A 26409-nucleotide genomic window follows, 5' to 3' on the forward strand; every position below is an offset into this window, starting at 1 on the left:
ACACACACACTCTCTCTCTCTCCTCTCAGTGTGATTGTTTTGCAGTGGGAAAAAAACATTAGAAAATGTAAAGCAAGTATGGACAAGGTTTTCAAACAATTAATGTTATTTTGTAGATTTTACCCCCACAACTGCAGATGTTTCAATTTGTTTGAACATCTCTAGGCTTTTGCTGCCACCTAGAGAAAAGCAGCTGAAGGTTTTCAGATTGATAATTTTGAGTTAAAGATCAGCTGGATTCACGACAGAGCTAAACTGATGCTATCTTGCTTTCAAGACTTCTTAGATCATTGCATAAGTCGTCTCAACACCCCCTCCTTATTTTTCCTATAGGCTACCCAACATCTCTCTTTCTTTATTTCTTTATTTGGTGTTTAACGTCGTTTTCAACCACGAAGGTTATATCGCGACGAGGGAAAGGGGGAGATGGGATAGGGGAAAGGGGGGAGATGGGATAGAGCCACTTGTTAAGTGTTTCTTGTTCACAAAAGCACTAATCAAAAAATTGCTCCAGGGGCTTGCAACGTAGTACAATATATGACCTTACTGGGAGAATGCAAGTTTCCAGTACAAAGGACTAAACATTTCTTACATACTGCTTGACTAAAACCCAACATCTCTCATTCAGAAGGGAAGTACATGTATCTGTTGAACAATTGACCAATCAAATAACTGCAGCTTCTCTTCTATATATCTCACTTGTCTTCAGTTCATAGCGCAATGCGATAGATTTTTCAATAGCTCAGTCCATTTGTCAATCAATTTGTCAAGCTTATCAGCAGAAGACTCGGCTTTCTCGGCCACGGTGAGGTACAAACTATAGGTCTCCTACACCTTCGCCAGTGGAATGGCTCTGCTGTTCCCAGCGTAAACTGGAACAAAAGAAATTTCTCTCAACTTCCAGTATCCACTGGATGACTATCACACTATTTTTGTTTCCTTAAAGAACCAAGGTAACATGTTGTACATATTGGAAATACATGTACCATCTTACTTGAGTTTGTGTGACGATAGCGCAGGGATGAAGGTGGAAATGGAGATCGTTTCAAATGTTCCATTTTTGAATAACAAGTTCCGTCCTTTTTTTGTTATCTTTTCTGTTGTTGTCCTAATCTAACTTCTGTACCTTATCCAAGCTTTCTATTACACCACCTAGCTTACCATTCACTGCATATTTCACATCTGAATTTATGGGGTTATTTATCAAATATAAAACACAAAGGACAACAACAATTTTTCAATTTTTGAAGCAAAGGAGCTTTGTCACCATGGGTTTTCAATGACAGCTTTGGCAAGCGTACGACGAGAGTTGGAAAAACTAAAAGGATGTTTTTATGTGTACAATTAAAGATCAAAGAAAATCACCCTCATTATCTTATTTTTCAATACTACATTTGCATCAGTCTACATGTAATGGGGAACAAACAAGGACCATTCACCCTATATTCCGTTCAAAAAAGGTTTACATCATAATGTAAGAAACATAAGTAAGTTTCATAGGATATTTATTTTTTTCTGAGTGAAAACAAATCTCAGTTGATTTAAGCCAATCAGGTCTAAAGAATGTCATCTCAAATTCATTAACAAAAACTGATCAACAAAAGCACAAGGAACCCTTCTAATTCAATACAATGTGTGTCCATTTTTCTGATTAGCAAAATCAATACATTTTACACAAATGACTTTTAAAGTTATAGATTTGCAATAAAGACTGCACTTGCGTAAAGTTCATGAAAGAAAATGCAGGCTTGCTGGCAGAAAATAGAAAAGCATAAAAATGCTCCATTTTTTAGGAAAAATGTGGTCTTCCTAACTTCAACATTTTTTCACAAAGAGAAAACTGTACTTGCTATGCAGCTAATAACACATTTGTTTTTCTAACTTATGTGCTTATGAGCACAGTAGCAAGCAAGAAGGAAATCAACAAGCAACAAGGAAGGAAAATCCCATTATGCTCTGATGCTTAAAAACATAAGTAGCTTATATCTTTGTGTACCTTTTCTCTGTGTGTGTCTGTGGCTGACTGTACTGTCTTGTATCCCAATACTGGTTGCATAAAAATATCCCTGATTATTTATTTCTTTTTATTGCAGTTAAAGTGATGCGAACCAGGTCGCAAAAACTATGAGAAACAAAATTAACTACAAAACCGAGATCTACTCTACAATAATTCTTTGACAGACAGATATTGTTTCAATTTGTTCCTTAAACTGACCAAAGACAACATAATTCAGCTCTCTCAAACATCAAATAACTTTTCCTTACCTTCGTACTCAGATAAAACTCTATTGACACATAACATTTCCTATCGTTTGTGATAAGTTCATTCGTTATAAATGACTGGCATAAAAGTCTTCATTGATGCAATAAAGCAACTACATACACACACAAAACAAATGACAAAGCATGTTGGACAGTAAAAACAGGGGTAGAATAAGGGGATGGGAAATCGACTCGCACAACCGACTCAACCTGTACATCCAAGTTACATTTAGGCAGAGCCGCAACGAAGCTCAAAATGTAACGTCAATGGACAGAGCTGTAACACAAAAAGCATTTGTCTAAGACAAATAAGAACAATACAATACTTTTATTCCCGTGTAATCGGCCATGTGCACCACCACTTATCCGTCCAGGATTTTACATGCAAAAACAGCATCCTTTGTCTTGGACGCTGCCCTATACGCCACCAGGCGTGAAAGGCAGTAAGTAAGTAAGTTTGTCTTGGACACATACCAGACATCCACAGCCAAGCTGCTTCCTTTGCAGCCTGGAGAATGTGTGCTATAGCTTGACACAGATGTCGGTGACAACCAGGCCTGGGAATGAGTAAAAGTGGTTTGGGCGTACTGACGAGAAAATGTTGCGTTTTAAGCATTTTTAAGGGCACACGAAGGCTCTTTTCTTACACAATTAGAAAAGGACTTCGTAGTATTTACGACGAAATGGCGTATCATTCCCAGGCCTTACAACATTACAACATTAACTCATCAAGAAATCCCACACTGCACGGAAAGCAGCCTTTGTATTTGATAGTTGGTATGTGTCCAAGTGGAAGAATGCTCTTAGGCCAACAACAACAAAAAATCTGTTTACGGTAACATAGGCAAAAAAAATAGGGTCGGTAGGTCGGGGTTTTTTTTGTTTTTTTTCCCAAAAAACATATTTTTAAGTTATTTTGCCAAAAAACAAAGACTTTTTATTTTTCATATTTTTTTAATTTAAAAAAAAATCTCATAAATGAAAAAAAAAGAGTCTAGGGTCGCGCGAAAAAATAGGGTCGGTCGGGATACCGTAAACAGACTATTTGTTTTGGTTGGCCTTAGCCCCTGTAACAGCCTGGACCAATCTGTGGTGAATACAAACTGGTCCACACAGCAATGAAGGTACCTTTAACAATAATAGCCACAGTCATGGCTATTTAGCATACAATGGAAAAGAAAAACAATGGCATCACAGACATTCAGTGCTGGGTACCAGGAATTGGCTTGGGGTTTGTCCACTAGAGGTCCATTGATTGACTCAGCTATGATGAATCAATCAGTCACTTTGCAAACCAATCAGTCAAAAAAACAACTTTTCTTCCGCCACGGGACTAAGAAAACAGATTGAATGTCCCCCATCCAATGATATTGGTTGCATTGTTTTTCTTTTTCGCCAAAATAAAACGAGCTGACTGACTCTGCTGCATGTCTATCGGTCAATATTGACCCATGTGTGTCGGTCTTTTCCGAATTTAACATGGCAAAAGACCGATAACCGACGCCCAAGCCAATCACTGGGGTACTAAAATAAATTCCAAGAGAACTAACAAATGAATACTGGGACTGTGTAAAGGCTGTGGATACATGTTTGTGGAAAAGGGGTTGTGGATAACATTGTAAACTTTGCAGGTTTATGTTTCTTGCGTGCAGACTGCCAGAGAGAGTGGTTTGGGTCTGTGAATTAACATAAACACAACAAATTGCAAAACAATGTAACGCGTGTGTTTAACAATGACCACACATTCAAAACCAAAATGTTTTTTTACCCAGTCCTGTCTAAATACACTGCATTGTTCAACGAAAGGAAGAAGAAATTCCTAGCACCTATATGCGTCAGGCCGCTGATGCAACCCTCATGATAAATTACTGTGGAGTACAGCCAATACCTCAACGCTGGAACTAGCACAAGAAGAAAGGTTATGCAACCCTCATGATAAATTACTGTGGAGTACAGCCAATACCTCAACGCTGGAACTAGCACAAGAAGAAAGGTTATGCAACCCTCATGATAAATTACTATGGAGCACTGCCAATGCCTCAACGCTGGAACTAGCACAAGAAGAAAGGTTATGCACTTGGTGTGGGGTGCGAGCTGATGGCGTCCTGTATAGCGTCCACAACGTAGTCCACGTTCTTGGTGGTCAGTCCTGCCATGCTGATGCGTCCGTTCAACAGCATGAAGACATGGTGCTTTTCCACCATCACGCGGGATTGGTCCTCTGAAAAAATCAAAGTAGGATGTACAAACTGACGATGATATGCAATATATATCGCAGATGTAGCCATTAAAAACAGAGAAAATGGAAAAATGAACTAACAGAAAAATTACAAGAATTTGATCTCTGCAGAGGTCACACACTCACGCATGCGAGCAAGCACACACGCAAGCCCTCGTGCTTGCACACACACACAAGCATACATGTGTTCACACATGCTACGGCAGATTACAGAAAATCGTATCTTAACCCTACAGATGTGGTTTTGCTTGTTGATTCACTTCTCTTTGAAAATAAATAGGTAACTATGAACATAAATCTCATAAGCCCGGTGAGCAAAATTTCAGAGTGCCGCGCACAACACAATAAGACCTTCTCCTTGTTCTTTCTTCCAGGGTACTGTGGGCTTGTGTGCAAAATTGGAATAAATTAAAACAATGAGAGAGAAAAGACGTGGAAATGAAGTCTTTACGTGTGAGTCCGGTGAAGCTGAACATGCCAATCTGCTGGAGGATGTGGTTCCAGCTGCCTGGCACCTTCTTCTGTCGCAGCTTGTTGAACATCATCTGTCGCATCTCCTTGATACGGTTGGCCATGGTGGCCACTTGGCTCTTCCTGCAACATACAACGCAGGTACCACTTATTTTAACTTACCTCTAAGACACAACACAGGTACATGTACAACTTTTTTCAACCCTCCAGACGGGAGCAATGGCCAAATGGATAAGATGCCGGCCACCCTAGCGGAAGGTCGTCAATTTTGAATCCTAGCCTCGCCTGGTGGGTTAAGGGTGGACATTTTTCCGATCTCCCAGGTCAACTTATGTGCAGACCTGCTAGTGCCCCCTTCGTGTGTACACGCAAGCACAAGACCAAGTGCGCATGGTAAAGATCCTGTTATCCATGTCAGAGTTCGGTAGGTTATAGAAACACGATATACCAATTCCTCCAGGACACAACACAGGTACATATAACGCTTATTTCAACCTTCCTCAAAGACACAACACAGGTACATGTACCGCTTATTTTAACCTTCCTCAAAGACACAACACAGGTACATGTACCGCTTATTTCAACCTTCCTCAAAGACACAACACAGGTACATGTAACGCTTATTTCAACCTTCCTTCAAGACACACCACAGGTACATGTAACGCTTAATTCAACCTTCCTTCAAGACACAACACAGGTACATGTAACGCTTATTTTAACCTTCCTTCAAGACACAACACAGGTACATGTAACGCTTATTTCAACCTTCCTCAAAGACACAACACAGGTACATGTACCGCTTATTTCAACCTTCCTTCAAGACACAACACAGGTACATGTAACGCTTATTTCAACCTTCCTCAAAGACACAACACAGGTACATGTACCGCTTATTTCAACCTTCCTCAAAGACACAACACAGGTACATGTAACGCTTATTTCAACCTTCCTCAAAGACACAACACAGGTACATGTAACGCTTATTTTAACCTTCCTTCAAGACACAACACAGGTACATGTAACGCTTATTTTAACCTTCCTCAAAGACACAACACAGGTACATGTAACGCTTATTTCAACCTTCCTCAAAGACACAACACAGGTACATGTAACGCTTATTTCAACCTTCCTCAAAGACACAACACGAATAACACTTATTGAAACCTACCTTCTCCTGCTTAGTGCTAATACCACATGGCATCATCCACACCAATATATGTTGGGTTTTCATGGCAAAACACAGTTTTCTTGCAAGGTCAAATGTGTGTTGTGAGCTGAAGCCATTGGGTCATCTCCACGTCCTCAGGCACGTGTGTGTGTGTGTGTGTGTGTGTGTGGTGTGTGTGGTGTGTGGTGTGTGTGTGTGTGTGTGTGTGTGTGTGTGTGTGTGTTAATGTGTGGACGTTTATGTGAGAAACAAATGAGAGATAGACAGCTAGACAGAGAACGCCATAGAAAGAAAGAACGTGCGAGAAACAATATGACGTCATTAATCATCATAACAATTCATGACACTGTATGTCACGTGCCGTCATTCCATTCTTTCCATAAGCTTACCATCCCGAAGAAGGCAGTAATGTGCCGAAATATTGATTACTAGATGAATACCCGCTTCGCCGGGTACGGCTGCGCCGGGAAGAAGTCGATCCGAATACCCGGCTGTGCCAGGGACCCGGCTATGCGCACCGCACGGAGGAAGGGAGATAATCGCGGCTAAAAACACTGGAGAAGATAAGGAAGAGTTACTGGTAGTGGATCCAGACCAAAAAAAACAAAATCGGTTCAGCACAAAAAACAAAATCGGTTCAGCGCGCAGCGCTGAGAGCATGTGTTGAAATATCTCATCGACCAGGTTGTGTCCCGGGTGTACCTGAATATGCCCACCAAATTTGAAGCAGATCCATCGAGAACTTTGGCCGTGCATCGCGCACAGACACACAGACAGACAGACAGACAGACACTAGTTGTATATATATTTAGATAGATATAAACGTACCTAACCTGGTTACTGGTGTGTTTTCTTTTTATTTAAATCCTCAGGCATTTCTAATCTACATACTTGTACGAATCACAAGAAGGCAAGGAGTCAAGTGAGTTCTGTGGCTGCTGCCTTACTCCTTTGTGCACATGTTTTTATGTAGAATGATGACGGACCTTGTGAAGAATGGATGTTTGCTGATTTATCCAGATTATTGATGGGATGATTATGTGCTCCATACATTTTATGAAAAGTTGAAAATATACCTCTTTTACACAAATTAAAACATCACCCCACACAAAATTTCTTGAGATCCATGAAGGATCCTATTATTATTTACACAGGTCTGAACAGTCACTCACCATTCCTCAAAGTAGGCCGGGTTGGCGAGCACCATAGCGACGATGCGAGCACCGTGGTGACTGGGGTTGGACCACATGGTTCTCGCGATGATCTCCATCTGTGAACGGATCTGGGGGATCACGTCTGGCGTTTTGGTCACGATACACAGGTTGCCAATTCTCTCGTCTGGCAAAGAAAAAGAAAAGCAGTGAAATTTCAGCCATCTTGCTTTCTGTCTCTAACAAAGAGTACATCAAGTTTATACAGTATCACCTCCCTTTTAAGACCTCCAAATATCTGAGGAAATCAGGTCGGAAGAAAGAGGGAGTCTTAGAATGGAGGTTATGAACAGAAAGTCTGAATAAACAAATCGTTTTTAAAAGGGGGGGGGGGGGGGGGGATCTCTTGAGCTTTGTTTTCATAAACACAATAGTTGTTCAGGAGTGGAACGAAAGCTGTGCTTCACGCACATTTTAAAGTGGATGTGTTTATTAAAAAGCGGCATGTCACATGCATCTAGTCCTCTCTGCCTTGACTTGTGAGACTGAATCAGTCATGCTTAACTACAGCTGACGATACTTCTTTTGGTGAGAAAAATGAAAAGAAGAGAAATAGAATGGAAACCCCACTTTTATGTCCACAAGATGCTCATTTAGAAATTGAGCACATCAGCAATACCAAAAGAGCTAAGAATGAGCCCAAACACTTTTTCTTCATAAAAAGAACACACATTTTAAGAAAAATATAAACAATCTTTAAAACATAAACAAACTTTAAAGTTGAGAGAATGTTAACAAATCCAAGCAGCCTTATCACTCACTGTAGAGGCCAAAGTTTTTGGAGAACGACTGGGCGATAAAGAGCTCAAAGCCTCTCTTGACAAAGTAGCGTACAACTTGTGCGTCCGCTTCCAGATCGCCAGTAGCAAATCCTTGGTAGGCACAGTCCAACAGGGGGAACAGCTTTCTGGCCTGAACAAAACAATATCTGCAAACTTATTGCTTCTGAGTTGACTGGGAGTTATAAATAACTATATATATCTGACACATCTGAACACGTCAAAGGCAAAAGCAATTGAAAGACAAAATGCACACTTTCAGACACACACATTCTCTCTCTCTTTCTTCCACAGTCCAGCTCTGCTATTTCATACTTATTATTTTTAAAAATACCTGAAACCTCCACCAACTTAATTTCTCTCCTCCCTGCAGAGCTCTTGGCCAGTGACAATGAAAACAAAACCTATACATCAAGCATGTTTGAAGATATCCCCCTTCCTGAGTAAACAATGTAGTACACCATCACAGCTTGGGCCAGGCTTTGTTTCGAAAACAAAACCTATACATCAAGCATGTTTGAAGATATCCCCCTTCCTGAGTAAACAATGTAGTACACCATCACAGCTTGGGCCAGGCTTTTAAACAAAACAAGAGCATTCCTTCCACTGGGGCACACACAGAGAACCAGCAGCATGGTTGTTTCCTCAATCCTGTGCAGAGCGGGATTTTGTGTGTGTGCTGAATTTATTTTGCACATCGACATAGATAGGTTCGGTTTTGGAATTAATTCAGCAAAACACACACACACACACACACACACACACACACAAACAACAGTCTGAACAGCAATCAGCCAGGCTGCAGATTTCCTGTGTGTGTCAAAGTGGACAGATGCTTTTATCTTAGATGAAAGCCTGAAATAATCTAATGTTATGCAATGGGACTTACCTCTATGATGTCAGCGATCTGTGCCCACTGATCCATGGTGGGGTCATTTCCGGTTGGGTTGTGTGCAACAGCATGAAGGATGACACATGCTCCCTCTGGGGCGTTCTGCAAACAATGTTCACATCATCTGAAACTGACTTTGTTTACTGCTAACAGTAATTAGCTTAATGTCATCAATGTAAACATCTAAATCAAATAAAAAGAACACCAAAAACAACCCCCAAAAACACCAACAACAAAAACAAAATTAACTGAGCAACCGCATTATAAACACATATATCACAAGATCTCTGAATCAGACATTTAAAATAGAATAAGAACAGGAGACTGCATGTGACAAAAACAAGAACAAGATAAAAATTATCTTGTTTTCAAAATAGAATCAGTGTAATTAATGCACACCTGAGGTAGTTAAGTTGAGGCATAAAACTTTCATATTCCAAAAATGTTTATGCGGGGTTCTGTAACTCTCTCTTGGTAAAAATCTGTGGGCAGCCCATACAATTTCAGGTCAAAGTGATCACAAGTTGTGCCAAGCAGATGACTTGCTATTTGCTGGAGTATGTCAATTAATGCAGTACCTGTAAGTCCTCTTTCAATCCCTCGAAGTCAACACCCAGATTTTTGGCATCCCAGTACCTGTATTCTTTGATCTGCGAAAAGCCGGCGTGGCTAAACACTGTCTTGTGGTTACCTAAAAATTACAGTTGAAAAGTGAAACATAGCTGTGTGGGTCAAAACTTTAATCAAAGCAAGTCTAAGTAGATGTTCAACTCTGTGGTGTGAAATGAAAGAAATTGAGAAAAAAAAACATTGGTCGTTATAATGGTCCACTTGAAGCTAACTTCTTTGGTGTTCATTCATGCGTTAGTGTGTGCATGCATCCTTCTGTGTACATGTGGACTTGCCCATAATAAAAGACATGCATGTAACATATCTATATACACACACAAATAAATATTGGTAGTATATATACAGAGAGGCATAAATTCCGCAAACTGAACTTTAAAAAATCACAAAAAATCAACTCAGTGGTGAATGTTTTCAATGTTTGAATATTTTATTTATTGGCCATTTTAGTGTTTATAAACCTTCGCTTTATTGATTTTGAATAGAACATCATGAAATGACAATTTTTCAAAAAAAGTGACTGAGTCCAAGCGCAATGATTTCGGAAAACGTTCAGTGTTCATCACGTTCAATGCTTTGGCCAGCTCTAAGCATCCCAATCGCTTGCTGTCTCTCTCCTTCATCAAGTCGTGGCATGATTGCGATATCTGATACAGCCAAACAGCCTGTTGCATTTTATAGGGCCATACACTATCTTTTTTACGTTATTGTCTCCCGTTCAGCCCATTGTCTTTATTAGCACAGTGAGCTGTGGCTGGATCAGCAATACTGCAAAGCGCACGCTGACAGCGTGAAACATTTGCTCCGACACTCAAGATGTCAACTACAAATTACAGGTTCAATCTGATTTTCGTTTGAGAGCAAAATCGTTCAATGCACTATTTGCAGAATTTATGCCTTTCAGTATATATCTATATATATATATACGACTTGTGTCTGTCTGTGTGTGTGTCTGTGTGTGTGTGTGTGTGTGTGTGTGTGTGTGTGTGTGTGCGCGTGTGTGTGTGTGTTTGCGATGCATGGCCAAAGTTCTCGATGGATCTGCTTCAAATTTGGTGGGCATATTCAGGTAGACCCCGGACACAACCTGGTCGATGAGAATTTTCAACATGTGCCCTCAGCGCACAGCGCTGAACCGATTTTGGTTTTTCTGTTCATCTTCCCAGATCCATTCCCAGTAACTCTTCCTTATCTTCTCCAGTGTTTTGCGTTTATCTCCCTTCCTTCGTGTGGCGTCAATCCACATTCCCGTTATTATTTTTAGAAGGTCACTGTCCACAACGCTCAATCCATATTCCCGTTACTACTTTTAGAAGTTTTCCTTCGTGTGGCGTCAATCACGTACGGTGCGCCACTCACCCGGCAAAGCCGGCGTACGGTGCGCCACTCACCCGGCAAAGCCGGGTATTCGGCTCTACTTCTTCCCGGCGAATCCGGCTACCCGGCGAAGCGGGTATTCATCTAGTATATATATCTCATGACCTCCCTTCTGTGTCTCTGTAAATGTACTCTAGGTATATTTCTTGTATTTCCATTGTTCTCTTGTTACATCTATGATGTAACTATTGCACTCTTATAACACATAAAATAATGGATAAATAAGGGTGCACGAAATACATCATAGCTGGCTCTACTTTCTGTCGTCCTTGACATTCCAAGGTGCACATGTACCTGTCGACCGGATGTGCAAGGTTTACCACGCTTTTGAGAACTTGCGCGAGAGTCGTTCAGTGCTATAGCTGAGCTTTAGTCTCGACTTGCCGAGACTATCATCACAGTGTCATAGATTTCATGACGTCTGTCGTCTCTCGCGTCATATTATGGGGACGTAATCTGTTATGTTTCCTTGTATTTGCTGTTCTATTTCTTTCTTGTGATCAACATGACAAGCCGTATGTGTTTGAGTGTGTGTGTTCGTGCTCTCAAGTAAAACAGAAGTCAAACTAGCAATCGTTAAAAACCTAGTCCGTCCGACCAGCACTGCTATGTTCAGGCTATGCTCATGTGAAGTTACAGCGTGCCCGGTACACACGCCCTTATCGGTACATCATCGACTACGATTGTTCTCTGGACAAGCTGTTAAATGCATTTTGCGAGTATTTCTAGCTCTTTTGCGGTGCTGTAGGCCCTATAGACGATGAAAGTGTCCAAGATCTCAGGAGATGCATGTGTAACCACTAGGTATTCAGTCAAATCCGTGTAGAGGCTTTCAACTGACGGGGACAACCAAGCCACCATTATGCCCCGACTTGACATAGATCAACAGACGTGCCTTTAGAATAAGGTATGTGCAGAGGTGCCTCATCTGAACAGACAACTAAAGCTTGATGTTTCCGTCACACTTTGTCTTTTAGATCTTCATGGGATATACAGGTTACAACACTCGTGATTTTTTATATGGCTTGTATTTCAGTCAAGACCCAGCGGGAATATCAAAGGGACTCATTCGCCAGAGGCTCGTGAGTCCCTTGATATTCATCCGCTGGGTCTTGACTGAAATACAAGCCATATAAAAAACCACTCGTGTTGTAACCTCTATATATATCATGTACAATCTGATAAAAAAATCTTACTTTCTGGCATGTCTGTCTGCCTTCCTGTCAGTGGACATATATTACACAGCAATGCATGAAAAATGTCCATGCATGTATAAATTTGGATAGCAAAGTCGTCTCATGATTTCCTTACGTTTTAAAAGAAACACATACAACGGATGAGACCGAAAGACACAAACACAACCAACCTACCCCATGTTGGTTTGGAGACATAAACAACGTCTGAGCCAAAGTTGCGCTTCAAGAACTCAGCCGTCAGTCGGATGCCGCCAGTACCCCCCTGGACTTGTATACCTTCCACCTGCAAACAAGTTACAATAGAGTTACATAGATCTGCTATGTGAGGACTTGTACACCTTCCACCTGCAAACAAGTTACAATAGAGTGACATAGATCTGCTATGTGAGGACTTGTGCAACTTCCACCTGCAATCAAGTTACAATAGAGTGACATAGATCTGCTATGTGAGGACTTGTGCAACTTCCAACAAGTTACAATAGAGTGACATAGATCTGCTATGTGAGGACTTGTGCAACTTCCACGTGCAAACAAGTTACAATAGAGTGACATAGATCTGCTATGTGAGGACTTGTACACCTTCCACCTGCAATCAAGTTACAATAGAGTTACATAGATCTGCTATGTGAGGACTTGTACACCTTCCACCTGCAAACAAGTTACAATAGAGTGACATAGATCTGCTATGTGAGGACTTGTGCAACTTCCACCTGCAATCAAGTTACAATAGAGTGACATAGATCTGCTATGTGAGGACTTGTGCAACTTCCAACAAGTTACAATAGAGTGACATTCCAACTGCAAACAAGTTACAATAGAGTGACATAGATCTGCTATGTGAGGACTTGTGCAACTTCCACGTGCAAACAAGTTACAATAGAGTGACATAGATCTGCTATGTGAGGACTTGTGCAACTTCCACCTGCAATCAAGTTACAATAGAGTGACATAGATCTGCTATGTGAGGACTTGTGCAACTTCCAACAAGTTACAATAGAGCGACATAGATCTGCTATGTGAGGACTTGTGCAACTTCCAACTGCAAACAAGTTACAATAGAGCGACATAGATCTGCTATGTGAGGACTTGTGCAACTTCCAACTGCAAACAAGTTACAATAGAGTGACATAGATCTGCTATGTGAGGACTTGTGCAACTTCCAAATGAGTTGTTCTTCAGTACTGGTGACAGAAAGGGGGAAAAGTGGTCAAAATTCAAATCTCTAGTTTTGTTTTTGAAATATTGCTTTTCATAAAGCAGAAATACTGTAGTATCTGTTGTACATAAGAAAAAATCACTGGTTCACATGGTTCCTACATAATCTAACTTTTAAAGCTGGTTCTTGTGTGTCTGTGTGTATGTTTGTATGATGACGATATAGGACCCGAAACGGCTGCACGGACTGAGACAGGAATTGCAGAGAATGTTCTTTGCCACTCGAGTCGTGTCATAGGGTACTTTTGGAATAGCAAATTTGAAAGGATTCTTCAAAAAACGGCGGAAAACATTATATACCCTGTGAGCTATCGAGGATCCTCCCCGTCTGGGCTGTCGAAACATGGTCTTGTTAAAAGACGTTTTCAAATGCGGTTAACGGGGAGATACACTCGAAGCACATTTAGCGAAGTTATGTTGCCAAATCATCAAAGATCAACATTTCACTACACGGATCGATGCACACAGTCGAAATAGATGTGACTTTCACACGACCGAAGACTACTTACTAGCAGACTAGCAGACGACAAGATCTAAATATTTAGATCAGTGAGAGCAATCCGTTGAAGAACAGTTACTCCGCTTATTCGTCTTCAGTTAAGCTTATTTCCCCTGCCATAAGTTTCCTTGCAGATCTACATTCGCGTAGTGAAATGAGCTAGTGTCATCAGAAGATTCTTCTCAGTCAATGATCAAAGCACAGTAAGTTCTATGCTGACAAAAGTCACTTTCGGACAACAAGACGATTGACTTAATTTATGAGCCCAAAGGTAACAATATCGACATGAATGTACGCATTTGACATTAAATGAAACATTCATAGACAGTTTCCAACTCACCAGATCTGCCAAAGAGCCGTCATTCGTCAAAAGAACGATGATTTTAATCAGACAGGTATCGGAAACAAGTCTTGGTCACCTGCGTTATTCCTTCCGAGGCGACGTGACGGCGCCACATTTGTTTGTTTATGGCTGTTTATCGCGAAACAACACGGTTGAAATTTGTATGTAAAATACCACAAATGTGTGGTTAATCAGTTCGTCATCTGCGTTTCGATGGTAATTCAGTCAGATTGGAGTTACTTTGAATCAAAGGCGAGGGTAACCTGCGTTATTTGTGTGACGGCGTGAACAAATTTGATTGCAATATTTTATACAGAAAGATACATTTCAATGATTCTGGCTCAGACTTGTAGATCTGTTATGCAGTGTTTTGGTAGTGTATCTGCTTTTCTGCTATGAAGCTCATTTGGAGTGATACGCTGATCGAAGTGGGGTACCCTATGTGGGACATCAGCCGTATGCAGATTACGCCTCAGAACACTCTCGCATTTCACAAAGACAACAATAATTTGCAACATTTCAAGAACTGCATCAGTTTTATTAGATACTATTTTAACAAAAACAGCACAAACACGACTATTATCAACAACATAGAACGGGAGGTAAGTCTTCAAAGACGCACCAAGTGTGCGTTCCCATTTTTGGATGCCATTTTTGCTAGCATTTTCACAGTATATCTTAATATTTCCATATGTATTGAATGATTTTGGTATTTTCTTTGATTGTGCCGATTCTCCTATCTCTCTGGCATGTACTGGGTGCTTTGTGACCAGTTTCTCCCCTAGACTGTATTGAAAAAATGCGTCCGTGTGAGCTGACCCCCACTTGTGACCAGTAGCAAAGAACAACTCAAATGCAAACAAGTTGCAACAGAGCGACATAGATCTGCTATGTGAGGACTTGTGCAACTTCCACCTGCAAACAAGTTACAATAGAGTGACATAGATCTGCTATGTGAGGACTTGTGCAACTTCCACCTGCAATCAAGTTACAATAGAGTGACATAGATCTGCTATGTGAGGACTTGTGCAACTTTCACTTGCAAACAAGTTACAATAGAGTGACATAGATCTGCTATGTGAGGACTTGTGCAACTTCCACGTGCAAACAAGTTACAATAGAGTGACATAGATCTGCTATGTGAGGACTTGTACACCTTCCAACTGGAAAAAAAGTTACAATAGAGTGACATAGATCTGCTATGTGATCTTCTGATGATGATGGAAAAGCTAAAAATTAAAAATACTGTTGTATAATAAGGCCAAAAAAAATAATAGGTGTGGTTACGGTAACATAGCCAAAAAAAATAGGGTAGGTAGGTAGGCAATCACTTTTTTTTTTTTAAACTTTTTTTTCTAATGTGTACAAATTAAACCTACTTGACAGGGAAATAAGTGTGCGACACGGGCGCTTTCGCTTTCATTGCGTTTTTTGCACTCGTTTTTTTTGTTTTTTTTGTTTTGTTTGACAAATGTAATAAAAGGTTATAGGATCGGCCCCTAAAAATAGGGTAGGTCGGGTTACCGTAACCACACCTATTTTTTTTTTAGGCCTAATAACGATAATAATCACATACACAAAATGACTGAGCAGCATGAAAGTAACGAGAAGTTGACAAAACTAATACAATGGAACCCCCTTTTAAGACCTCCACAAATCTTAAAAAATCAGGTCTTAAAAGGACGGAGACTTAAAATGGGGGCAATCTTACATAGGTTATGAACACAAAGTCTGAGAAAATAGTGTCTTAAAAAGGACGGAGACTTAAAATGGGGGCAATCTTACATAGGTTATGAACACAAAGTCTGAGAAAATAGTGTCTTAAAAAGGACGGAGACTTAAAATGGGGGCAATCTTACATTGGTTATGAACACAAAGTCTGAGAAAATAGTGTCTTAAAAAGGACGGAGATTTAAAATGGGGGCAATCTTACATAGGTTATGAACACAAAGTCTGAGAAAATAGTGTCTTAAAAAGGACGGAGACTTAAAATGGGGGCAATCTTACATAGGTTATGAACACAAAGTCTGAGAAAATAGTGTCTTAAAAAGGACGGAGACTTAAAATGGGGGCAATCTTACATAGGTTATGAACACAAAGTCTGAGAAAATAGTGTCTTAAAAAGGACGGAGACTTAAAATGGGGGCAATCTTACATAGGTTATGAACACAAAGTCTGAGAAAATAGTGTCTTAAAAAGGACGGAGACTTAAAATGGGGGCAATCTTACATAGGTTATGAACACAAAGTCTGAGAAAATAGTGTCTTAAAAAGGACGGAGACTTAAAATGGGGGCAATCTTACATAGGTTATGAACACAAAGTCTGAGAAAATAGTGTCTTAAAAAGGACGGAGACTTAAAATGGGGGCAATCTTACATAGGTTATGAACACAAAGTCTGAGAAAATAGTGTCTTAAAAAGGACGGAGACTTAAAATGGGGGTAATCTTACATAGGTTATGAACACAAAGTCTGAGAAAATAGTGTCTTAAAAAGGACGGAGACTTAAAATGGGGGCAATCTTACATAGGTTATGAACACAAAGTCTCAGAAAATAGTGTCTTAAAAAGGACGGAGACTTAAAATGGGGGCAATCTTACATAGGTTATGAACACAAAGTCTGAGAAAATAGTGTCTTAAAAAGGACGGAGACTTAAAATGGGGGCAATCTTACATAGGTTATGAACACAAAGTCTGAGAAAATAGTGTCTTAAAAGGGAGGAAGTCTTACATTGGTGGTGGGGGGGGGGGGGGGGGGGGGGGGGGGTCAACTTGTACCTGCTCACAAATATTCTGCCTATTGTCGTGTCAAATTTAGTGATTGTAAATAAATGTCTCCTTCCTTTTGTTTAACTGCAGCTTACCTTTCAATACTTTCATTATTAGGAGACGAAAAGATCAATTCATTGCTGTAAATGTAATTCCAAAAATATACCAGGTAAACATGTGAAATATATAAACAGTTTAGAAGAAACTGATTATGAAAAATATGCACAAATTCTCACAAACGTTTGCCTACAACTCACTCGGTTCTCCAGGATCGCTGGGTTGTCCTTGCCCAGGATCAAAGCACTGGCAGCTGTACGGAAGGCTGGGAGCCCGGCAACCGGCAGATATTCGTGGTTCAAGGTCATGTCTGCTGAGATTTGATTCTCCACAGTCTTGACCATTGGGAGCACCCATGGCTTCCCCTCGTCTGTGCGGTAGGCTAGAAATAATTCAATATATTAAATAATGAGGAGCCTTTTACTCTTTTCTTGTCATCTTATTTACAGAATGACATTAAATCAGGCTTGCTCAGAGGCAAGGATTCTCAGATTCTTGAGTGTTTACATGTGCACATGCTCAGCATTCTGGAACTTAAAAGAAATAACTGTCCTAAGAATCACCCCATTTTACGTATAATTACTCTTCTTGGTTATATTCTACTCAGTATTGACAAACCTAAGGGCTATTCCATGTACGCATCTGATGGCCAAAAAAACTTTCAAAATCGTAAAAACTTGAAGTGACCACAATTTCAAGCACATTTCAGATGTATATTGTGGAACCCCCCTATTCAGAACTCTAACAATCTGAGAAAAACAGGTCTTACAAAGGAGGAAGTCTTAAAAAGGAGATAAATTTACAAATGTTATGAACAGAAAGTCTGAAAAAACAATTAAGGTCTTAAAGGGGGAAGTCTTAAATTGGGGGGGTCTTACATCAGGTCATTGGATGTGGTGGCCAAGCAACCAGTGTCAAATTTGCCCAAATTTACTATGTAAACACTGAGAGCTAACTCTGGTCCTCACCAAGACAGTTGGTCATTTGTGATACTATCTGCGAAGTCTTTCACCAAAATCAATTACACGACTTAAGTCTCAACATGCTGAATACAAACGGAGCTTTCTTAAGTAATCCTCCACAGATTTTAACTCATTGGACAAGGAGTGAACTGCAGCTAGCCTCCATTAAAACAAGTGACAAACACCAAAGGCTTAAAACATTCTTTAGCTTGTGAAGAAATGATCTAATTTTACTCAATGTTACTAGAATTTTTTTTTATTAGTCTCTTAATATGCCTTCACACTCTTTGATTATAGTTCATGAAGTGCAGGGATGTTGCTAGTGCTACAAATTTGTGTGAAACGGCCAAATGTCCTGACCTCATCAACATGAATAGGACATTTGACCGGCTTGATGAAATTCAATAGGACATTTTACATGATCGACATTGTGGTCACGATATATATATATATATGGGTGCGTCTCAGAAACTGAACCTTTTGTGTGTGCCATAATCAAATTAGCCCACAATTGAAACATACTGAATTTTAAATCATGATATTGGTATTTTTGAGAAGTAAAATGAATAAAGAAATAGTACAAACAAAACTGAGTATTTTGCATGATTATTATGAAGGTTGTTTTGCGAAAGAAATGATTGGATGCGTGAAAAATGGAGGTCTGATCTGTGACATGAACCATCAACTAGTTTTGCACCTCACTACAAGAATCGTTTAGAATGTCCAAGGACTGCTATTCTTGTTATGTGTGTTTGGTTTAAGTGTACTTGACAGTTGAAATGTTATTTTGTCCACAGAATTGTTTTTTTAAACGAAATTAATCGCTTGAAAGTTTGCCATCACTGTCGTAACATAGGTTTCCACACGCGTGCAACAGCAACAAGTCCTAAATTTGAACTTTAGAATTTGCATATTCATCTTCAACACGATCTTGACATGAAAGGGCATAGAAAATCGCAAAGCTAAATGTTATTTAAGTATTATTTTCTCAAAATTGCATCTGCAAACTAAGTTGAAAGTTGCGCAATATGACATGCTTCTTCAAAATTCAGTTACGATGGTGAACGGTTTTGCAAATAATGTTCAGAGTTTTGAAGAAAGATTAGAACTATTTTGCGCGTAGTGACTTAGAGGTGCGGGTGACTACGCATGCGCAGTTACAGAGAGAAATAGTTCAGCTTCCAGCAGCGAAGAAAGATTTCGAGAATGTTTCCGAAGTCTGTGATTTTGTTACGACAGTGATCAACACCCAAGGTTCTTGAGAAAAGGTGAGTTTTTGCTGCTATGATATTCTATGAAGTGAAAAATTAGGCTAAACATTTGTTAATAATAGGTTTTCTTTCGATTTCACCTAGTCAAAACTTGACTAAATGTTTTAACATAGAGGGGGAATCGAAACGAGGGTCGTGGTGTATGTGTGTGTGTGTCTGTCTGTGCGTGTGTGTGTGTAGAGCGATTCAGACTAAACTACTTGACCGATCTTTATGAAATTTGACATGAGAGTTCCTGGGTATGATATCCCCGGACGTTTTTTTCTTTTTTTCGACAAATACTTTTGATGACGTCATATCCGGCTTTTTGTAAAAGTTGAGGCGGCACTGTCACACCCTCATTTTTCAATTAAATTGATTGAAATTTTTGTAAAGCAATCTTCGACGAAGGCCGGACTTCGGTATTGCATTTCAGCTTGGTGGCTTAAAAATTAATTAATGACTTTGGCCATTACAAATCTGAAAATTGTAATAATTTTTTTTTTATATAAAACGATCCAAATTTACGTTCATCTTATTTTACATCATTTCCTGATTCCAAAAACATATAAATATGTTATATTTGGATTAAAAACAAGCTCTGAAAATTAAAAAAAATAAAAATTATGATCAAAATTAAATTTCCGAAATCGATTTAAAGGAACGGTAAGTGTCAATGTTTTCTTTAATTGTAAAAGTTGTATGTTCAATGGAATGGTAAGTCTGAACAAAATAATTACTTTATTTTGTTTTTAGCCAGTGAATGTGGATGCATCAAAATCTTGATAGACATTAAACAAATTCATGTTAGTGAAACTAGTACACATATTGCATCAATCTTTGGTTGAAATCGCAGGTACTTGCATGTTTCAGGTGCAAGAGATTCGACCTGATGAACTGGTGGTAAAGTTCCTTCGAAGGAAACCGGAGGGGAACTACTATTGCTTTCCAGGGATCGATGATATTTCCTTAGTCCCTACATCTGATGCAACCATGATTCGTGACCCCACCTTCAATGCCAGGGGGCATTATTTCTTTTGAAATAAATTAATTAACTGCAAGTGGCAACTGTTCTATATGTAACCAATGCCTTTGGTTTATTGTCTTAACAATTGAATGAACCACTTTTGAACATTTGCATTCTTCATGTCAAACCTTATAATACATGTCTGGTTGTTCGTTTCCGAGTTACGTCGGTGATGAACTTTTCATTAATGTTTCTCTTTTTTGGGGCAAAGTTTGCTTGATTTTGTCCAGCTTTTTTTTCTGTTCCTGTTTTAGTGTTTGGCATTTTACCTAAGAAGAATCTGGTTGCAAAATCAGCTTCATTTAGTAAAGTTTGTGGGAAAAAGCATAACCGTTTCTTTGTTACAAAAGGGATGTTTCCATGTTACATCGGTGACCATTTTGCATTCTTTTGGGATAACTTTCTAACATTTTGTCTTAGAGCAACAAATCTTTGTATATATGCTATTGTGAAGGTTAAATGTCAATAAGACTGAATGAATGCCATGTATCAACATGTTCTGATCAGGATATCATTAATTAATTTTCATTTTTGTATTGAAATTTTGACGAATGCATGGAACTTTGAAAAAAACATTATTTTGTTGTTTGCATGTAGTCATTTCATATTGAACTCTATAATGGCTTGTGATTCAACAATAATAACTGAATAAAAGTCGTTTTCAGCCTTATAAATGCAGTTTTTTTGTCTTTTATTGTTTCCATGTTACACGGGTGATTTTGCACACATGGTCCAAATAATGCTCAATATATGGCAAACTAAAGGCAATGTTATATTTTTTCTTGTTTAAACTGAAAAGGTACACCCTGAGAAGTGTGTAAATAGTATTATCAAAGTTTTCTGGGAAGATTTTACTTTTGGTGATAATGTCACAAACAGAGGACGAGATTCTGAGACGCACCCATATACACATCATATGGCCAGTTACTGTTCTCTCTCCGTTTTCTTTTTTTCCCATTTTTTTCTCTCGCTAATTTGGGTTGTGTGTACCTTCTAAATAGTTTGTTCCATCAGCTAACTTTAAAAAAGAAGTCAAGTGAACTAGAAGACTGTTGATTCTGACATATGTCCATTCTGACATGGCCCAGCTCTGCGATCTAAAAGGAGTTCAGTGTAAGTGCTTCGACTGATGCAAGCGACATTTAATCGGACTCTGACCGCCCTTCACGAAGTATGTTAGAACATCTGACCGACACCTGACCATATGAATCGGACATTTGAGACAGTTGATTAGACTATGACTGATGTCGAACGTCTAACACCATCCCTGAAGTGTTGGGGGAACACTGTTTAGGCCAAACAAAGATATATGTTGGTTTAGGGTAACATGACCCCCCAAAAATAGGGGTGGTAGGTCGGCTTTTATTTATTTTTATTTTTTTATTTTTTAGTATCGGTATGGTTTGCAAAATGTGCAAAGGTTGGTGTGTTTTGTGTTGTTTTTTAAACGTAAAAAAAGTTTTAGGGTCGGCGGAAAAAAATAGGGTAGGTTGGGTTACCCTATACCAACAATTTATTTTTTTTTTTTTTTTTGGGGGGGGGGGGGCATGCAGTAGCAGTGCATTGCATCAATGATGGTGTGATATATATATGCTATCCGAGTCGAGGTAGATTAGGCCCCAAAAAAAGAGGTCTGTTTACGGTAACATAGGCCAAAAAAATAGGGTCGGTAGGTCGGGATTTTTTTTTTTCTTTTTTTCAAAAAAACCATATTTTTACGTTATTTTGCAAAAAAAACAACAGATTTTTTTTTGTTTCCCCCCCCCCCCAAATGCCAAAAAAAGTCTAGGGTCGCGCGAAAAAAATAGGGTCGGTCGGGTTACCGTAAACAGACCGTAAATAGAGTTTATCTGACGCTGTCCGCTCTATCTAAACTCACACTTAAACTACTCACTTATCGCCCCCCCCCCCCCCCCCCCCGCCGCAAATCAAGAGCACACGATAATCCCAAAGAAATGACACTCCTCTTTCTCTCCCTCTTATTACTTACAGTTATACTCACACACCTGCGCGCGCACACACTCACATACCCCTGACACACACGCAATCACTCTCGTGCGCACATACATCACACGATAAGTGCAGGCTCACCGATATAATAAGGATAAAGATAACATGCATTTTGAATCATGCACTTTGTGTTCATGAATGACTCGATCACTTTCTACATAACACCAATGATCAAAGCGACCTTCAATGCCTTTCGACTAAACAGAGGCCAAAAGGCATTCTCGCGTATCGCACATAATCAGAGAAAACAACCACCACCGGCAACAACAATCGGAAGCATGAATATATACCTCCAACGCCAAGGTTGACTTTGTTTTGGTTTGTGTCTTCGCTGAACCGTTTTGTGAGGGCAAAGACCTCAATGGTTGGGCCCATCTTCACGTTACTGAATATCGACGCCATGTTGCCGATGAATATCCCTGTAGTGTGAGGTCAAGGACACAGGAAGTCTGCGTTACAAATGTTGTCAAGGTGCCAGCGGCTACGTAGGGGCCGTCTCAAAAAGGGCACCGTGTGTTCAGTGTGGTCTGGCAAAATCAAGATGAGAAACTGGCAGAAAATCAACATGCATCTGAAGAAACAATAATGAATAATGAGCGTCAAATTCAAGGACAGTGCCCCAAAATATAACTTTCTCCGTGAACCACCGTGAACAGTCCACCTGGTCAGTTTAATTGTTATATTAGTCGTCCTTTGAAGATGAAAATAAAGCCGGTTTACGATTTTCACCACAGTTTCAACTATTATTTTGCCTGCAAAGTCTGTGTTACCTTGCGACGATTTCCTTGAAGTTCAGTTGAGACACATCTGTTCTTGAATTTTACCACAACGAGCTTTATTGACTCACTGTGTACGCCGTCGTGAAATAGGCTTTAAACCTAGGAACGCTGAAGAAGAAGACTGAGAAGAAGAAGAAGAAGAAGAAAGGCTTTAAACCGATCATGTGCATGTGAGTGATTATACTATTCGTGTTTACTTGAAGAGCAACACAGAAGACAGACAGTCACATGTATCAAACTCGGGCTCACAACGTGAGTAATGTCGGCTGCTGTCAGTCAGTCTCATCACGGACCCGACTGACTAAAACTGGGCTTCATGTCCTACAGGCTGCAAACCGGGCTATCAATGACTAGTTGTAGATGCTCAATACATAAAAGGTAGGCATCCGGACAAAGGGGGATGGGGGAGGGGGGGGGGGGGCGGCGCTGGCGGCCGCAGATAAACTATATGGCTAGCTTATATATAGGGCCTGGGTATGTATATCCGTCAGTAGGCTATAGGGCCTACGAGACGGCCGCCAAACTGTCTCTAATCACATCCCGGTATCATGTGTCTGTGTTTTTCTCGTGCTTTCAGCCGTGAGAGACTGACGTTTGAGTTTACAATCTGTTTTACACATTCGTACGGTCTATAAAGTTCGGATACAGTTTGTGTACTAAAACTTTGAACAAACAAGCAAATAAACTGTCAACAACACCACCAACACCAACAACAACACCACCACCAACAACAACAACCGTGACAACAACAACAACAATAACAACAACAACAACGGTCTGGTCACACTTTAAAGCAAGGGAACAAATTGGCTTAGGAGCCGCCTATCTTGGGCACAGGAGCTTGTATCAAATCGCCGGTCGATCATAATTTACAGTCTACTACTACTATATACTACTACTATATACTACATAGTCAGTAGTAGTATATAGTAGTAGTAGACTGTAAATAATGATCGACCGGCGATTTGATACAAGCTCCTGTGATCTTGGGTTTCAGTAGAGCGAAGTACAGCCGGGTTTGGCACATTTCACAAGCATAAGGTTTACTGAATGAAATTGAGACAAGAAAACAATATTGTATGATATCTGGTTTCAGAAAGCAACACTGATAAACAGTGCAAACTCCACAGCTAGGTACGTTAAGGAAAACAGATACAAAATGACTCGACTAAAACTACAAACAATCAAGTGGAAACACTTTCAGTTCAACTCAGTGACAGGTCAACTTTTGTTCAGTCAGTCAAGATTTTGATAATCAAAATGCCCGGGTTCGTTTAATAATAATAATAGTAATAATAATTAAGTAGAAGTGCAACGCCAAGGCACTGCACTGCATACCCCAGCGAAAGACAAACCTCTCTCTTACTCTCTCTCTGTCTCTCTTTCTCTCTCTCTCTCAAACACACACACACACCATACGGCGAACACACACACACACACACACACACACACAACACACACGCACACACACACACACACACCAAGTTACACACACACACGAACACACACACACACACTCCACACACGCACACACACACACACACACACACACACACACACCAAGTTACACACGTACACACATCAAGGGCGGATCAATTCACTTTGGAGGGGGGGTTACAAAATGACTGCGAAGATACAAGTTGACGGCGCCGAAGGCGCCTAAGCCTCTAGGGGGGTCCATGCCCCCCCGGAAATTTTTTTTTATCCAAAGAAGCAAAATAGAGCTATCTGGTGCATCCTGAGCCAATAAATTACCTCTTTTTTGGGGGGTGGGGGGGAGGGGTTACGTAACCCGTGTAACCCCCCCCAGATCCGCCCTTACCAAGGGCGGATCAATTCACTTTGGAGGGGGGGGGGGTACAAAATGACTGCGAAGATACAAGTTGACGGCGCCGAAGGCGCCTAAGCCTCTAGGGGGGTCCGGGAGCATGCCCCCTCGGAAATTTTTTTTATCCAAAGAAGCAAAATAGAGCTATCTGGTGCATCCTGAGCCAATAAATTACCTCTTTTTGGGGGGGGTGGGGGGGGGGTTACGTAACCCGTGTAACCCCCCCCCCCCCCCAGATCCGCCCTTGGTGACACTGTGCAAGAAAGCGAGACACTAGATCTAGATCTGAATGGCCGATTTAGAAGAAAAAACTAGTCTCGGCCCGCTCAAAATTACAATGACCGAGACTTTCAGTAATTCCTTCGCGTGACGTCTAACCCTCTTACGTCATAATGTGACGTCTTCAAATGTTGTGACGTCTTCAAATGTTAAAAGTTTCTACCACAGACATACAGACATACATACGCACGCACGCACGCACGCACGCACGCACAGACAGACAAAAGTTAGCATTGCATAGGCTACACTTACGTGAGCCAAAAATGAACACACACACACACACACACACACACACACACACACACACACACACACACCGTGACACACAGGAGCTTGTACCGGTCGATAATTATTTACTCCATGCTTATTATTTACAGCTGCATGCTTACCCTTACTACTACTATTTATTAGTAGTAAATAGTAGTAGTAGACTGTATGGAACTTGATAAGGAGTAAATATATGGAATAAGGAGTAAATAATGATCGACCGGCGATTGGATACAAGCTCCTGTGCACACACACACACCACGCGAGAGAAAAAGACCACAGGGAGGCATGACAGTGACGTCATCAGTGATGCATTAATTGACGTCAAAGACTTTCGACCGTGACGTAATCTTCTTACGCGAGCTTTATCCATAGACTTGCCGGAAACTACGGAATTTCTACCCATCCAAACCGGCATTGGGTGGCGTTTGCACCCACCGTATTTTTCAGTGTTAGTACTACATATATGGTCCCAATTTTTGGTGAACTTCCATCTTCAACTGTTGCCCGTAGCCGGGCACAAAGAATCCTTCTTTATCATCTATTATCGGTATGAACATTTCTCAAGTTGATTACAGTATAGCGTTCGTGGGATAATACTAACAATGTTATACATAATTTAGTAATGGCTTAATTCTCACCTGAGCTAACGGCGAATTAAAATAGCCGGAAAATGTGCGTTAGCATGGATGTATGATGGTACATAGACTCAGTGAACACCCGAACACGTCACGTCACAACAACTGTCACTGAAACGAAGTGGATACAGTTTCATGTGAACTCAAAAGAAACAGGATAAGCCCGTTACTGATCGAGGCTGCCAAGTAAAAATAACACCAGTACAACTTTAGAAATGCCAGGGCCGCCTTATTGCAGCTATTAGTTTTGAAACAACTGAATACG

General features: G+C 40.3%; 1 protein-coding gene across 2 annotated transcripts; it reads right to left on the bottom strand.

Moving 5' to 3' along the window:
- Window positions 1-28: 28 nt before the first annotated feature.
- LOC138981287 (aspartate aminotransferase, cytoplasmic-like) lies at window positions 29-22798 on the bottom strand. 2 transcript variants are annotated; one of them, XM_070354147.1, is made up of 10 exons: window positions 22644-22798; window positions 17305-17486; window positions 12397-12505; window positions 9601-9713; window positions 9020-9124; window positions 8113-8263; window positions 7313-7478; window positions 4953-5095; window positions 4340-4483; window positions 29-872 (listed from the first exon to the last, which is right to left on the bottom strand). In XM_070354147.1, exons 1-10 carry the CDS (start codon window positions 22753-22755, stop codon window positions 829-831), a joined length of 1269 nt encoding a protein of 422 aa, XP_070210248.1. In that variant the 5' UTR covers window positions 22756-22798; the 3' UTR covers window positions 29-828. The 2 variants fall into 2 exon arrangements, 1 of the variants encoding a protein (XP_070210248.1); XR_011460603.1 differs by lacking the exon at window positions 29-872 and adding an exon at window positions 1489-3064 and having other exon boundaries at window positions 3322-4483.
- Window positions 22799-26409: the final 3611 nt, after the last annotated feature.

Source organism: Littorina saxatilis, linkage group LG12, assembly GCF_037325665.1.
Source record: "Littorina saxatilis isolate snail1 linkage group LG12, US_GU_Lsax_2.0, whole genome shotgun sequence".
In the NCBI taxonomy this organism is placed as follows: domain Eukaryota; kingdom Metazoa; phylum Mollusca; class Gastropoda; order Littorinimorpha; family Littorinidae; genus Littorina; species Littorina saxatilis.